General features: G+C 47.1%; 1 protein-coding gene across 2 annotated transcripts in view; it reads right to left on the reverse strand.

The window, feature by feature from the left end:
* The window catches only part of GCHFR (GTP cyclohydrolase I feedback regulator), a 19,141-nt gene extending 9,684 nt beyond the window's left edge, over nucleotides 1–9,457 (reverse strand). The window contains exons 1-2 of one of the 2 annotated variants that reach the window (XM_019551653.1): nucleotides 9,353–9,457; nucleotides 1,592–1,686 (exon numbers count right to left, since the gene is read on the reverse strand). In XM_019551653.1, coding sequence (XP_019407198.1) covers nucleotides 1,592–1,686; nucleotides 9,353–9,388 — 131 coding nt within the window. In that variant the 5' untranslated portion in view covers nucleotides 9,389–9,457. Of the gene's footprint in view, nucleotides 1–1,591; nucleotides 1,687–1,811; nucleotides 1,911–9,352 lie in introns of those variants that run through there. The other variant, XM_019551652.1, reaches the window with a different exon arrangement.
* Nucleotides 9,458–12,694: the final 3,237 nt, after the last annotated feature.

Here is a 12,694-nt window from a genome sequence, read left to right on the forward strand (position 1 = left end):
CCCTTTGGGCAGGGGGCTGGACTCGATGATCTCCCGAGGTCCCTTCCAGCCCTGATGTCTATGAAATCTATGAAATCAGCAATAGTCTTTTTTTGGCCAATGTGGCCGATAAGGTCACCAATAAATGCCGCGTGCACGCATGCAACTGCAACATGTACGCAGCCAGGAATGTAGCCCAGCACCGTGGAGAGCAGCATCTGGAAGGTAAGTTTGTGTGGGAGAAGGGAAGTAGCGGGGGGCAGATCAAGGCCCCCGCAGTGAGGGAGGGAGGGGGGCTGGAGCAGATGCTGCCCAGCCAGCACGAGGCAGGGCATGGGACAGAGCCGCAGGCAGCTCATTCAGGAGGGTGGCGAGGGGTGGCTCCCCCTGCTACGCACACCCCTGAGGGAGACATGGAGGGCTTGTACCCCCTAGATGCATGTGCAGGGTGAGGACAGGATGCCTGCCATGGGCTCGGGGCTGGGACTGTGTTTGGAATGGGTGACAGCGGTGCTGGGAGGGAGGTTATGGTGAATTTTGGGTGGCTGCAGCCCATCCCGTAACCTCCCAGCACTGCCCCCTGCCCGCCCACCCTGAGTGCAGCTCTGGCCCAGCCCCGCCACCAGGAAGAGGTTTCAGCAGGCAGCGCTCCCTTGCCTTGTGTACAAATCTGGGGGGATATGCTCCCCATACCTCCCCCAGAGTACACGAAGCAGTGGGATCCACCCCCCTCAAGACAAGCCGCCTATGGGTCTGTTCCGCACCCCTGCCCTGTCCTTCCCCGGCTGGGCAGCCCTTGCCCCACTCCCCAACTCACCACAGGGACCTCGATCTGCCCCCACCACACCTCTTCCCCCCCACAGACTTACCAGCCGGACTTTCCAAGCTGTCAGGCTGCATATCAGCAATCAGATTGGTGTCAGCTGATATGGCTAGTTAATAATCAGCCAAAAAATGTTTATTGGTGCACCCCTAATTGCTACAGTTCATATTTAAAGAGATGCTGCTGAGTGCTCAAAGTACTCACTACTACAGTCACTGGAGTTCATCCTAGGGGCAAAAAAAAACAGGCTATGGCAGCTACAAGCCCACAGCCCCCAAAGGGATTTGGAGCACTAATCCAGTGCTGCAGACCTCTCAGTCACTCTGCCAATGAAGATACATCCTCAATTATCGCAACCTCAGCAAAACAAGTTTGCCACTGGAATAACCAACTTGTAACAACTGGCACTGTATAACACAGTGTTCTCTTAAGTTTGCCTGTATTTAGGACCCTCCTGCTAAACTTGCTCTGGTTTTATATTTTGCACCTCACAAGATGTTGGCTTTCACTTATCTAAACAAAATCAGTCATCTGAACAGTGGGTATTCTCCAGAGGGTTTCTGAGCACTAAGGATGTCCCATATTTCAGTTTGACCAGGACACTACACGGCACAACCAGCTCCCAAGCACCATTCTCCGAGCATGGTGACCCTGCACACAGGCAAGGCCCCGGTGAGTCTCGGGAAAAGAAAGCCTTATAGTCTAGATCAAGGGACGGGTAAGTGCAGCAAGAGAGCTGGAGACGGCAAGGAGAAGAAAGGAGGAAAGCAGCAGCACAGCAGTACTTACAAATGATTCCCCAGCATGTTCCTCTTAGTGGCTCCCAGATAGTTCATCAGAGCCAGATCAGAATGCTCATCTCCCACCATCGTGGGGCCAACCTCCTGCAGAGGGAAATGGACAATTCAACAGGTAAGAAAAAGTTCCCTAGGCCAGGTCTTCTTTTAGCCTTCCCCACACAGGACAGGTTAATCCAAGAAGAGAGAAAAAAAAAAAGGCAACATTATACCTCTAGGAGGGTGAACACACAGCTGTCATCCAGCTGGCTAGTGCTGTACCAAGGCCTCAGGAGTGAATCCTTGCAGTGAGGCATTTGTAGTTAGTCAGGAAATTAGCATTTGAGCAAAGTAAATTTTGGGGGAAGCATATTCCTTGCACTGGCTTGACAATTTTCATTCCTGAAGCTAGGCACAGGCTCTGGGTACAAAAGCAGCACGTACAGGAAAGGAAACACTGGGAAGATGACAGGTGGCACGTCTCACAGCAGACAGGAAAGATGGCATGTACCAGACATGTCTTTATCTGATGCTACTGATGATATAGTAGCCAAGCTCCCAGTCGTATTTAGCCCAATTACAGAGCCTGGCAACCAAAAAAGCAGTGGTGTTTGTGCACATGGAAAAAGCAAAAGGTGGAAGGAAAGCCAGTTCCTCTCCAAGTGGGAGCGAGCCTGAGGCATATTGTTCCAACAGAGCCCCCTGCTGGCTGAGCAAGGAAAGGCAGAGATGCATTTCATAAATAATCCATCCCTTTTAGAGGAATTCTTTGACTTGTAAACATCCTCTGGGGAGCAGAGAGGAAGAAGAGAGTTATCTGGACTGTCTGCCAGAAGTCAGGTACAGGGAAATGTCATGCTCCCTTTAAATGCAAGGCAAGTAGGTGAGCCAGAGGGAAAGGCAGAGGTACAAATGAGCTCAGTGCTTGCTTTGTATTAAACACAAGTTACACAATGCCACAGATACATAATTGTTATAAGACATTCCCTGCTGTAGAAAGCTCCCCAAACTAGACTTTAAGTACAGTGAGGACACTGTAATATTGGGAGACTACGCTGTAACACAGCACACTTGATGCTGTTAGAATGCATGTCGGTCTTAAAACATGGACAGGACCAACTAGGTTAAATCTCATTCCTGAACTGTACAATCACTATGGATTTTTACAAGGGCATTACAACAGACTATATGGAGTATGACAAAGAGAGACTTTGTTCCTCTAAGCTGTAAGAGGCAGCTGTGTTTTAATTTAACCATACCTGAAGGCAACTATTCTAGAAGAGAGTTCCAGCACAGCAGAAGCTACAGGCAGCAGACAAACTGGATTTGATAAAGCAGGATGCTGAAGCCTGAAGAATAATGACCTTCCTCAAATGCTTGATAGTACTTCACCTGCCTGTAGCATTTTCCATCCATGGAACTCAGGATGCTTTACAGACAATTTTTAAGTTTCAACAAACACCTGCAGAGCAGCTAATTATCATGCTTATTTTTTAAGGCAAGAGAACTGAGGAGCAACGCCTAACTGATCAGCATGAAGCCTGAGTCACAGTCCAGAGCAGCAGTCTCATTTCTTTACCTCTTGTTTTACAGACTATTCTAAATGGTTACAACTGGGGAGGGAGGAGGCATACTATACCCAGAGGAAGGCTTTACCACAAGTTATGGCACTTTGTGCAGCTATTGCTACACCACTATAGGCAACAACAAAGCCCATCCTAACTACTACAAAGACTTAAGTGTTCACTGATGCCCAGCCAAAGGATTTTACTGCTCCAGACAAGTCTGGAAAAAACTGTTCTCCTCTATCCCAGACTGGGACAGTGGAATAAGCTGCTTCTCTGGTGGTTTTCAAGAAGAGGCTAGACAGGCATCTGTCTGGAACAGTTTAGGAGTAATGAGCCTTGCATCTCTTCAGGGCATTAGACTAGATGACTTCTGAGGTCCCTTCTAACCCTCTGAAAAAGAACTGGTTGCTATGGCAGACTTGATCAGGAGGAGGAAGCAGTACCTTTCAGCAACGGCCTTCTCTGGAGTCAGCAAGACTACAAAAAAAACAAAAACCAAACAAACTGGTGTCATTGGGGAGCCATTGGCACGGCTGTTTGAGGACTCCTGGTGCTCGGGCCAAGTCCTCGAGGACTGGGAAAGGGCCAATGTGGTCCCTATTTTCAAGAAGCAGAGGAAGGAAGAGCATGGCAACTACAAGCCAATCAGCCTCACTTCTATCCTGGGGAAAGTCTTTGAAAAAATTATCAAGGGCCACATTTGTGACACCTGCAGGGGAAGTAATGTTGAGGGGTAACCAGCATGGGTTCGTACAAAGGCGATCCTGCCTGACTAACCTGGTCACTTTCTATGACCAGGTAACAAAGAGCTTAGATGTGAAGAAGGAAGTCAATGTCTTCTTCTTGGACTTCCAGAAGGCCTTCGACACAGTGTCCCACCCAATTCTGGCGGACAAGCTGAGGGACGGCAGCATTGACGAATGCACAGTCACATGGGTGGCAAACTGGCTCCAGGGGTGCACCCAGAGGGTGGTGGCGGACAGGTCGATGTCAACCTGGGAGGGTGTGGGCAGCGGAGTCCCCCAGGGCTCGGTCCTTGGGCCGGTGCTGTTCAACATCTTCATTAGCGACCTGGACAAGGGTGTGGAGAGCACCCTGTTCAAGTTCACTGACGACATCAAGCTGTGGGGTAAAGTGAATACACTGGCAGGCAGGGACCGCATCCAGGCAGACCTGGCTAGGTTAGAGGAGTGGGTGGATCTGAACAGGATGCGGTTCAACAAGGACAAGTGCAGGGTGCTGCACCTGGGGAGAGGGAACCAGCATTATGGTTATAGGTTAGGGGCTGACCCTCTCGGCAGCACAGAGGTAGAGAGGGATCTTGGAGTCATTATCGACTCCAGGATGAATACGAGTCGCCAGTGCGATCAAACAGTAGGCAGAGCCAACTGCACCCTGTCCTGCATCAACAGGGGCATCACTAACAGGTCTAGACAGGTCTTGCTCCCTCCTCTATGTGGCGCTGGTCAGGCCACAGCTGGAGTACTGTGTCCAGTTCTGGGCACCGCACTTCAAGAAGGATGTGGAGAGGGTCCAAAGGAGGGCCACTCGTATGGTTGGGGGCCTCCATGGCCAGCCCTATGAGAAAAGGCTGAGGGACCTGAATCTCTTCAATCTCCGCAAGAGGAGACTGAGGGGGGATCTTGTGGCTGCCTTCAACCATATCAGGGCCACCAGCAGGGACTCGGGGAAAGTCTGTTCACCAGGGTCCCCCTTGGAGTCACCAGGAACAATGGCCACGAGCTGAGGGGAGGATAGGTTTAGGTTAGATATTAGGAAGAACTACTTCATGGTAAGGGTGGCCAGAGCCTGGAATAGGCTTCCCAGAGAGGTGGTGCTCTCACTTTCCCTGGAGATCTTCAAGAGGAGACTGGATAGGCACCATAAGACCCCAGCCACCTCCAGTGCTCGTTCCTGCCCCTGGCAGGGGGTCGGACTCGATGATCTGTCTAGGTCCCTTCCAACTCATTGATTCTATGAAAAACCCCCCCAACAAGATAATATGGGCATCTGTTGCTTTAAAAACAAAAGCAAACGTGTAGCCTGATAGTTCCATGAAATTTAGGCAGGGGAGACTCATCAGCAGAGGTATTTGAGGGAAGATGCCCGATTCAACCCCAGGGCTATGAAACAACCCCAAACAGGATTTAGACACAGGCTCAGGACCTGATCTGGCTCCTTTTGAAGTCAAAGGTATTCTTCCCCACTAACTTTAATCAGAGGAGCAGCTGCTGTCCCCTACATCTGATCTACACTAGCAAAGTTTTGCCAAGAGTTATGCCCACTGCCTGTAGATACAGCTTAAAGCCCCATGAGTGCTTTGGATGGATGGATTAGGCAGCATGTGTACCAGCAAAACTATTCTTATGTGCCACCCATCCCTAATATTGCAACACTAACTGAAACTTTAAATATAAATCATCTATTAAATGACAAAGAAGAGAAATTAAACACCATAGCTTGCAAACAGGAATGGAACAGAGGCTAAAGACCTGCCTGGTTTCCCTGCATGGACCTTAGGAACATGTCACACAGACGCTCTGCCTGGACCATGTGCTCCACATCATTAGGTGGGCCTGTCTGTTACAGAAGCAAACAAGTTGGCGGCCAGAAGTTATGCACCTTGACCTGTTATTAGCTTAGTAATGAAACTGCAGGGGCAAGAGAGCAAAATCCAGTCTGACAGCAACAGGGGTAAGTACTATGAAATCTCAGGTACAAAAATCAGAGGCTTTGTGCATGGTCAGATAAGCTGATCAAACTCTTCAGCTTGTTTTAAGAGCAAATATCCCTAGAACAAAACCTAGCATGGAAGGCAAATCCTCTGCCCCCTAGTGCTGAGCCATTAACACAGCAACTCTGTCAACAAGCATCGGTTCACAGCCCCTCCAAAAAGGAAACAGAAGTGAGTAGATGCACAATGAGGTAGCATTTAAAGTGGGTGTTTTAATCAACACACACAGATTAGGCAACCCTGCATCACAAAACCTCCTTCTACCCAGTCTTCCTCCCCAGACACACTACTATCAGCCAGCAGGCTGGAATTCCACAGAAGATACAAAGCAAGGTAGTAAAAAAGCATCACTGGCTACATACATATACTATCCATGGCACAGTCTCCTGATAGCAGACAATAACATGTACCGTTTTTAGCTCCTCCCTATCTTCAGTCCAAGTAACTTCAAAAAGTGGGTGTACTTAACTTCCCAAACCTCCGAGCAGCCTCCAATATGCTTCTGGATAAAGGGCAGAAAAAGAATGACAGCTGCATCCCCTCCCTCTCTGGCCACTGCCAGCATGGATCAGGTAGAAGCAGGAACTTAAATAAATAAACTATTAGTCCAGGACAGACTGATTGCAGTCATTGTCCAACTTTAGGCCCAGAGCATCTGCTCTATATTAATAGAGAGCGTAGACCCAGTAATTCACATAAATAGTCCATTCACAAAAATCTTAGAAGTAGATTTATGTGAATGGACCTCTGCGCCCTTACAAAGTCCCAGAGCAGTCAGTGGGACTCCATGGATCTGTCTACATCTCATCAGAAGTAAAAGTGTGGCACAGGTAGACAACCCCAAACTGGCCTTAATCTGCCAATGGCAAGAAATAATGGGTAAGCCTGTGCCACTCATTCAGTTATGGCACCAGGCAGCATCATATGAAGCAACAAAGCTACACTTCTGAGTTGGGAAGTAGCATATCTAAGTGCCAGTCTGCAGAACTTAGTGCAGCACTGCACGTATGCCAGTAAAGCAGCTCTGCTACTCCTGGATGGGAAACAGCATGTGCAGAGTTGAGTGCTGCTTGTTCAAATACAGCACTGCAATTGAATGATACAGACATACCCAATAACAGTGAAACAATGTAAGCTTCACCACAAGCTGACCCCCAAATATGTACCCAGGGTCTCTGCAGACTCATGGACCCCAGGCTGCCACATCTTCACTACAAATGTTAGAGTGAACTAGATTAACATGAGCCTGGGTCTGTCTGCCTGCTTGGTTGCCACACAGTCACACCTGCAACTGGCATCCTGCAGACAAACATACTCACTCATGGTACAGCAGGTAATTCACACGGACCAGGACAGGATTGGAGCAGGATCTGTAACTAGTATTTGCGTGTCTGAGGATTTATAAAACAGCCAACTCTAATACTGACTAATACACACACACAGTTTTGCTATGATCCAAAACAACTTTTTCCTAAAAAGTTATGTAAACAAGGTATGATGGCAGAAAGTTGCTTGCTTTTGATTATATACATAACTCTCATTACACTGAATGCATGAAAGTAAACAGCAAAGCCTTTAATGCCACTGAACAACATTATGTCTTCTTTGTATTCCCCACTCACACAGATTCAGGTATTTTTTCCACTACTTCAGACTGTTCCTTTTATGAAGCTGCAGCTGATCGATTTGTGCGTTTCACAGGTAAATTTTTCCTACTGCAAAACCACATCCTCATATTTGGTACCCTGGTCCAAATGTACATGTTCTCTTTTATTTAAAACAAAACGTAAAAAGCAACATACCATGCATCTGCCATGTAGATTACGCCCAACAGCCAAAACTGCATTGTGTCTAAACACAGTTGTAGCTAGTTGATAGCAAGACAGGGAACTAAGGTTCTATCATATAAGTATGTAGAAAAAAAATCAGTTTCAGACTATGTGAAGTGCCTCAGATTAATATCCCTGCCCAGCGGTCAGGGAAACTGCATTACCACAAATGCTGGTAGCATGGCTGTAAAGTGGTTTCAACTGGACTGTGATAGGATCTTCACCAAGCATAACAGTCACAATATTGCTCCATCGGGTTGTCAGGAAAAGGAGCAGAGACACAACTTTTTTGTAGGGAATCATGTAAAACCTGTGGAAAAGACAGTCAGCCACCCTGCACCAGGCTCACTGGATGGCAGAACCATCCCTCAGTAGGCTCTTAAGCTCTTACAGCCCATTTCTTTGCCATACTTTGCCTCCAGGCTGGGGGCAATATTATTTCCTACTAGAATCCTCCATGTCCTCATATACACAGGACTCTGCACATAGGGAATGATTCCCATATACAACTTTCCAAGAAGACATGATAATCGGTTGAGCTTCATCCTCTGTAAGTTCAGTGAGCACCTCAGAGGCAGCATATATGCAAAGCCTGAAGTATAAGCAACGCTTGCTGGGACAGGGGAGGGAAGCAAACATTACCAAGTAGGCCATGTCCAGATAAGCACAGCCATATGGTATATGACAGCACAGACCTGTCTGCAGCACCACATGCCATACAATCAGGCATTTCCCATGCTGCTACCTTGCAGCATGCAGGGATTTATTTTTTTTTACCCTTGGAGATCTAGGAGCCAAAAAAATCTGGGCAGAAAAAAAGAGTGAGGTGGCAGACATGGCTGCAGTGCGCACTGCCCAAAACCAGAGCCTGGCTGGCCAGAGACACACTCCAGCTGCTAGCCAGGCTCCAAGCTGCAGGAGCACTGCGGCTGCAGCTTCCCCGGCCCCCAGGACACCAGGTAAGGCTGCTGGGGCCAGCAACTGTGCTGGCCCCAGCCTCCCCTACCCCACTCAGGATAACCTGCTGCATGCCAAAGGGTGCGTGTGCCCTGCTGGTTGTTCCCAGGGAACAAAACACCCGCACTCATGTGGACACAGCCGTAGTGTCCTGGGACCTACCTGCAATAAAGGAAGGACAGTGAGAGAGAGGAGGCTCTACGCCAAGCCAGGTATCTAGTCTTTTTCCACCTGCCCGAGGCACAACGTGACACCTCACACAGCTGTCAACCAGCCACCTGCTCCTGTCATTGGGGAGCAGCTGGTTGACAGCTGTGTGGCTGGTTGACTTACCTTGCTGCACAACCCTACTGTCCATTACATGCCTGGAACAGGGGGCAGGGGCCAGGCTCAGGCCACAGCTACGCTTACAAAAACCCTGGGACAAGCTACCCCAAAGCCAAGCAGCAACATCCAGCCACTCCCAGGGCTTATGGGGTGCCCTCCAGCCGTTTCCAGATCGTGGCTGGTGCAGCCGGAGATCTGCCCCCAACACCCCCGCCTCTCGCACGACCCCTGGACCGCGGCGGCTGCAGCATCACCCCGACACTACTGCAGACTGTGGATTTCGACCAAGCCCTCACCCCGCAGCTGCGATTCAAGCCCGCCCGCCCGCTGCAACAGGGAGCTCCTCCGGCTGCACTCACCATGCGGATCTGCGTGCTGATGAGGACGTAGGGCATGGCCGCGGCGGCCCCGACCTGCTGCCACCGCCGCTGCCCTGCTCCCGCCTAGCACGTGACGTGCTCCCGCCGCGCGGCCGCGCCCCCCGCCCAGCCAGTGCGCTGCGGGGGCGGGGCGGGGCGGGGCCTGCCGCTACCCCGCCCCCTGCACGGGGCGGGGCGGTAGCTGCACTGCGCGCTGCGGGCTGGCCGGCCTTGGTACTGCTTCCTGCAGTGGTCCGGTCAGGCCCAAAGGAGGGAGAACAGAAACTGGAGCTATTATATGAAGCTTTTTGTTTGAGCAAATTTAACAGTTTCCCTTGCAAGAAAGTTTGGCAAAGGGGATAGCACATCAAGTCCCATCCAGGAGAGCCTTATAAATGCCAGATGAAGTCATTGGGGGGATGCAATGATAGTAGAACCCAATATTTGCCTTCTTGAGGAGGCAAATATGTGAATGACCCCACTGCTACAAGGGTTGAAGGGTGCCCTGTTGTGCCCTTGCACAGAGAGTTCACATTTGGTTCTTAAATGGAGTGAATATCCTTTGTGCTGCATGGTATCTCTGAGGAGAAATGCATACCCGCGTTATTTTTTAACACCATTTTTTCTCTGGGTAAAACTGTGATTAAGGACAACAGTAGCTTTGTATACCTTCAGAGCATTGAACAAGTATTGTTGAATCCCCACAACATGCTGAGAATGTAGATGTGTCCCCATTGCACACAGAGGGAAACAGATAGAGGGTCTATGTGACGTGCCCAACATTATGTAAGAGAGATCAGCGCCAATATGAGAATTCACGTGTTCCTTGTGCTCTTCTCTCTAGCCCATCCTGCAGTTTCTAAACCAGAAGACCAAGGAGGAAACACGGAAAGTATGTACTTTCCCCACTGGATCAGCCCAGGTTTTTGTATATGTTGTTTATCACATTACTGTCTGCTAGACAACTTCTCCAAGGTAGAGGATGGAGTCATAAAAGTGGCATAGATAAGATGGGAGTGAAGAGATCAAAATCCAGTGAGGATAATCTATAACAAATGAATAGGTGTTATGAATGGTTTATATTAAGCTCCAGTACCACTGGCAACATGGGAAGAATGTCAAAACATTGTATTTGACAGTCAAACCCAGGAATCAACATACTGTACACTGGTTTTAGGACACAAGGTCCTAAAATCAGTGTACCAATTAGTTTCAGTGTCCTGTCACTAATTTTAGACAAACCTCAAGTAGACAATACAAAATAACTTGCTAGGGAATATATCTCCTTAACTCTTTCAGAGAAAGTTAGCTTTTGCCCTAAAGTGAAAGGATTCTTGTTCTTTCCAAACTTTAGGATTTTCTTTTTTTAATACCAGAACACACAAAAAAACCCCTGCTTATTTAAAAATAAAGGCGATGATGTGTAATAGACCCCAGGTAAATCACAGCCAAAGACAGGGAACAGCCCTGTGAGCCCCAAAGCTTTTCAGGTAAAATTTCAGAGTTCTAAACAAGACACTGGTTCCTCATAATTTGTTCTTAATAATTTTTTATTTATTACAATGTTCTGGATATTAATTGTTTGTATTTGATCACGATTTAAGATTGCTTTGCCTACTTAGCATTGTGAAACTGTAAAACCTTAGAGAAAGAAACACTTCTGTCTAGTTTCACTGTACATTTTATAAGTATTACAGCACTTTTGTGCCCTCAGAGGAGATATTATTTTGCAACTTCCTACAGCCATACAATTGAAAACATAGAGAGGAATTTGTAAGAAGTTAGACTATGCACTTCTAGAACTGCACACAAGAGGGAGAAGCACGATTTTAGCTGTCCCTCTACCACAGGAATCTGAATAATGTTACAAAAGTGTGCTAATTCAGGGCATTGACACGTTCTCCACTGAAACCAGCACATCCAGTAGTGCTGAAACATGAAATTTTATCCAAAAACTTTATTGGGTTTGATCCTATCCCAACATATTTTTCCAACTTTGACCATTTAAATTAAAATACAGGCACAAAGAAAAAGTATGCATCTATTCTAGAACTGATTCTTTGTTGAAATAAAAAGAAACATTTGAATACAAGCCCTGCTTTCCAAAGGAATTTGTGTTGGCTTCTCAAATATGTTATTATTAATATAGATGTTAAAAGATGATAAAGGTGAACAGAGCAGTTTGAGACCCAAGTCAACTTTGACACAAGCTCCTCATGTTACCTAAGGTAAGTTCCTCTATCCCTCTGTCTGCCCATCTGTTAACAAATCAAGCTAATAATACTTACTGTACTAATAGGAGTCTTGAGTTTCCCTGAATTTCTGTTTTGTAAGGTGTTTTGGAACCTTCAGCTAAAACTCGCTAAATAAATTACTGAATTGAAAGAGCTCTAAAGTCATTGGTTTAATCTTCTTAGTGTTTAAATGTTTTGCTAAGCAATAGAACCAATGAGTGGGTAGATGCTTACACTAGGAACAAATCTGACTCTCTCTAGGTTCTCATCTACCTCCATCATTCAAATTTGAACAAACAATAAAATTCCATTTTAGGGAGGCTTGGTGAGACTCGTGAAACAGACAGGTCTTTATGAAAGTATGGTATTGTAGGTTTCATGCAGTATAATTGGAGTTGCCAATGCCCCATCTTAACAGTGCTACCCATCACCTTAAAACCCAGCAGAAGAGTATTCTGGTATGGATGTGTTGGTCAGAAAAGAGGACAAGAGGTAAGTCAGTATCTAGGAGGATTGCTTTATTTTAAGCACATCTCTCTTTCAGTTGAGGCCCTGATTCATAACAGCACTTGTGTATGAATTAGTGGGATTTAAGCACATCTTTAAATGTTTCCCAGAATAGCATGCAGAATGAATGCTCCAACATGGGGATGGGGGACATTGCGTTTCAGATTAAATTAAAAACTGAGGTCTTGATCACTTGGAATCATTATCGACCTTGTGATGCAATTTGCAAGAACAAAGATGTAAGCCTTGGGCAATTTTTTACTTGGTCAGTGATATTTTAAATATACAACATAAGCAGAAACATTGTCCTGTGATGGAGGCACTAGCCTTGGATTCTGGAGAACCAGGTTTGAGTCCCTGCTTTGCCATAGGCTTTCTGCAGGACCCTGGACAAGTCACTTTGTCTCTGCATGCCTCAGTTCCCCATCAGTCAAGTGGACAGAAGAGCACTCCCCTCTATTACAGAGGTGTTATGAAGATAGCTGCTGTAAAGATTACGATGTGTTTAAATAGGTATATTATTCTGCATAACACTGTAGCACCATGATATTGAGTCATGGACCAGCATCCCATTGTGCCTAGTTCTGCACAAGCACAGAAC

This window comes from Crocodylus porosus, unplaced genomic scaffold, assembly GCF_001723895.1.
Source record: "Crocodylus porosus isolate Cpor-Errol unplaced genomic scaffold, CroPor_comp1, whole genome shotgun sequence".
Classification (NCBI taxonomy): Eukaryota; Metazoa; Chordata; order Crocodylia; family Crocodylidae; genus Crocodylus; species Crocodylus porosus.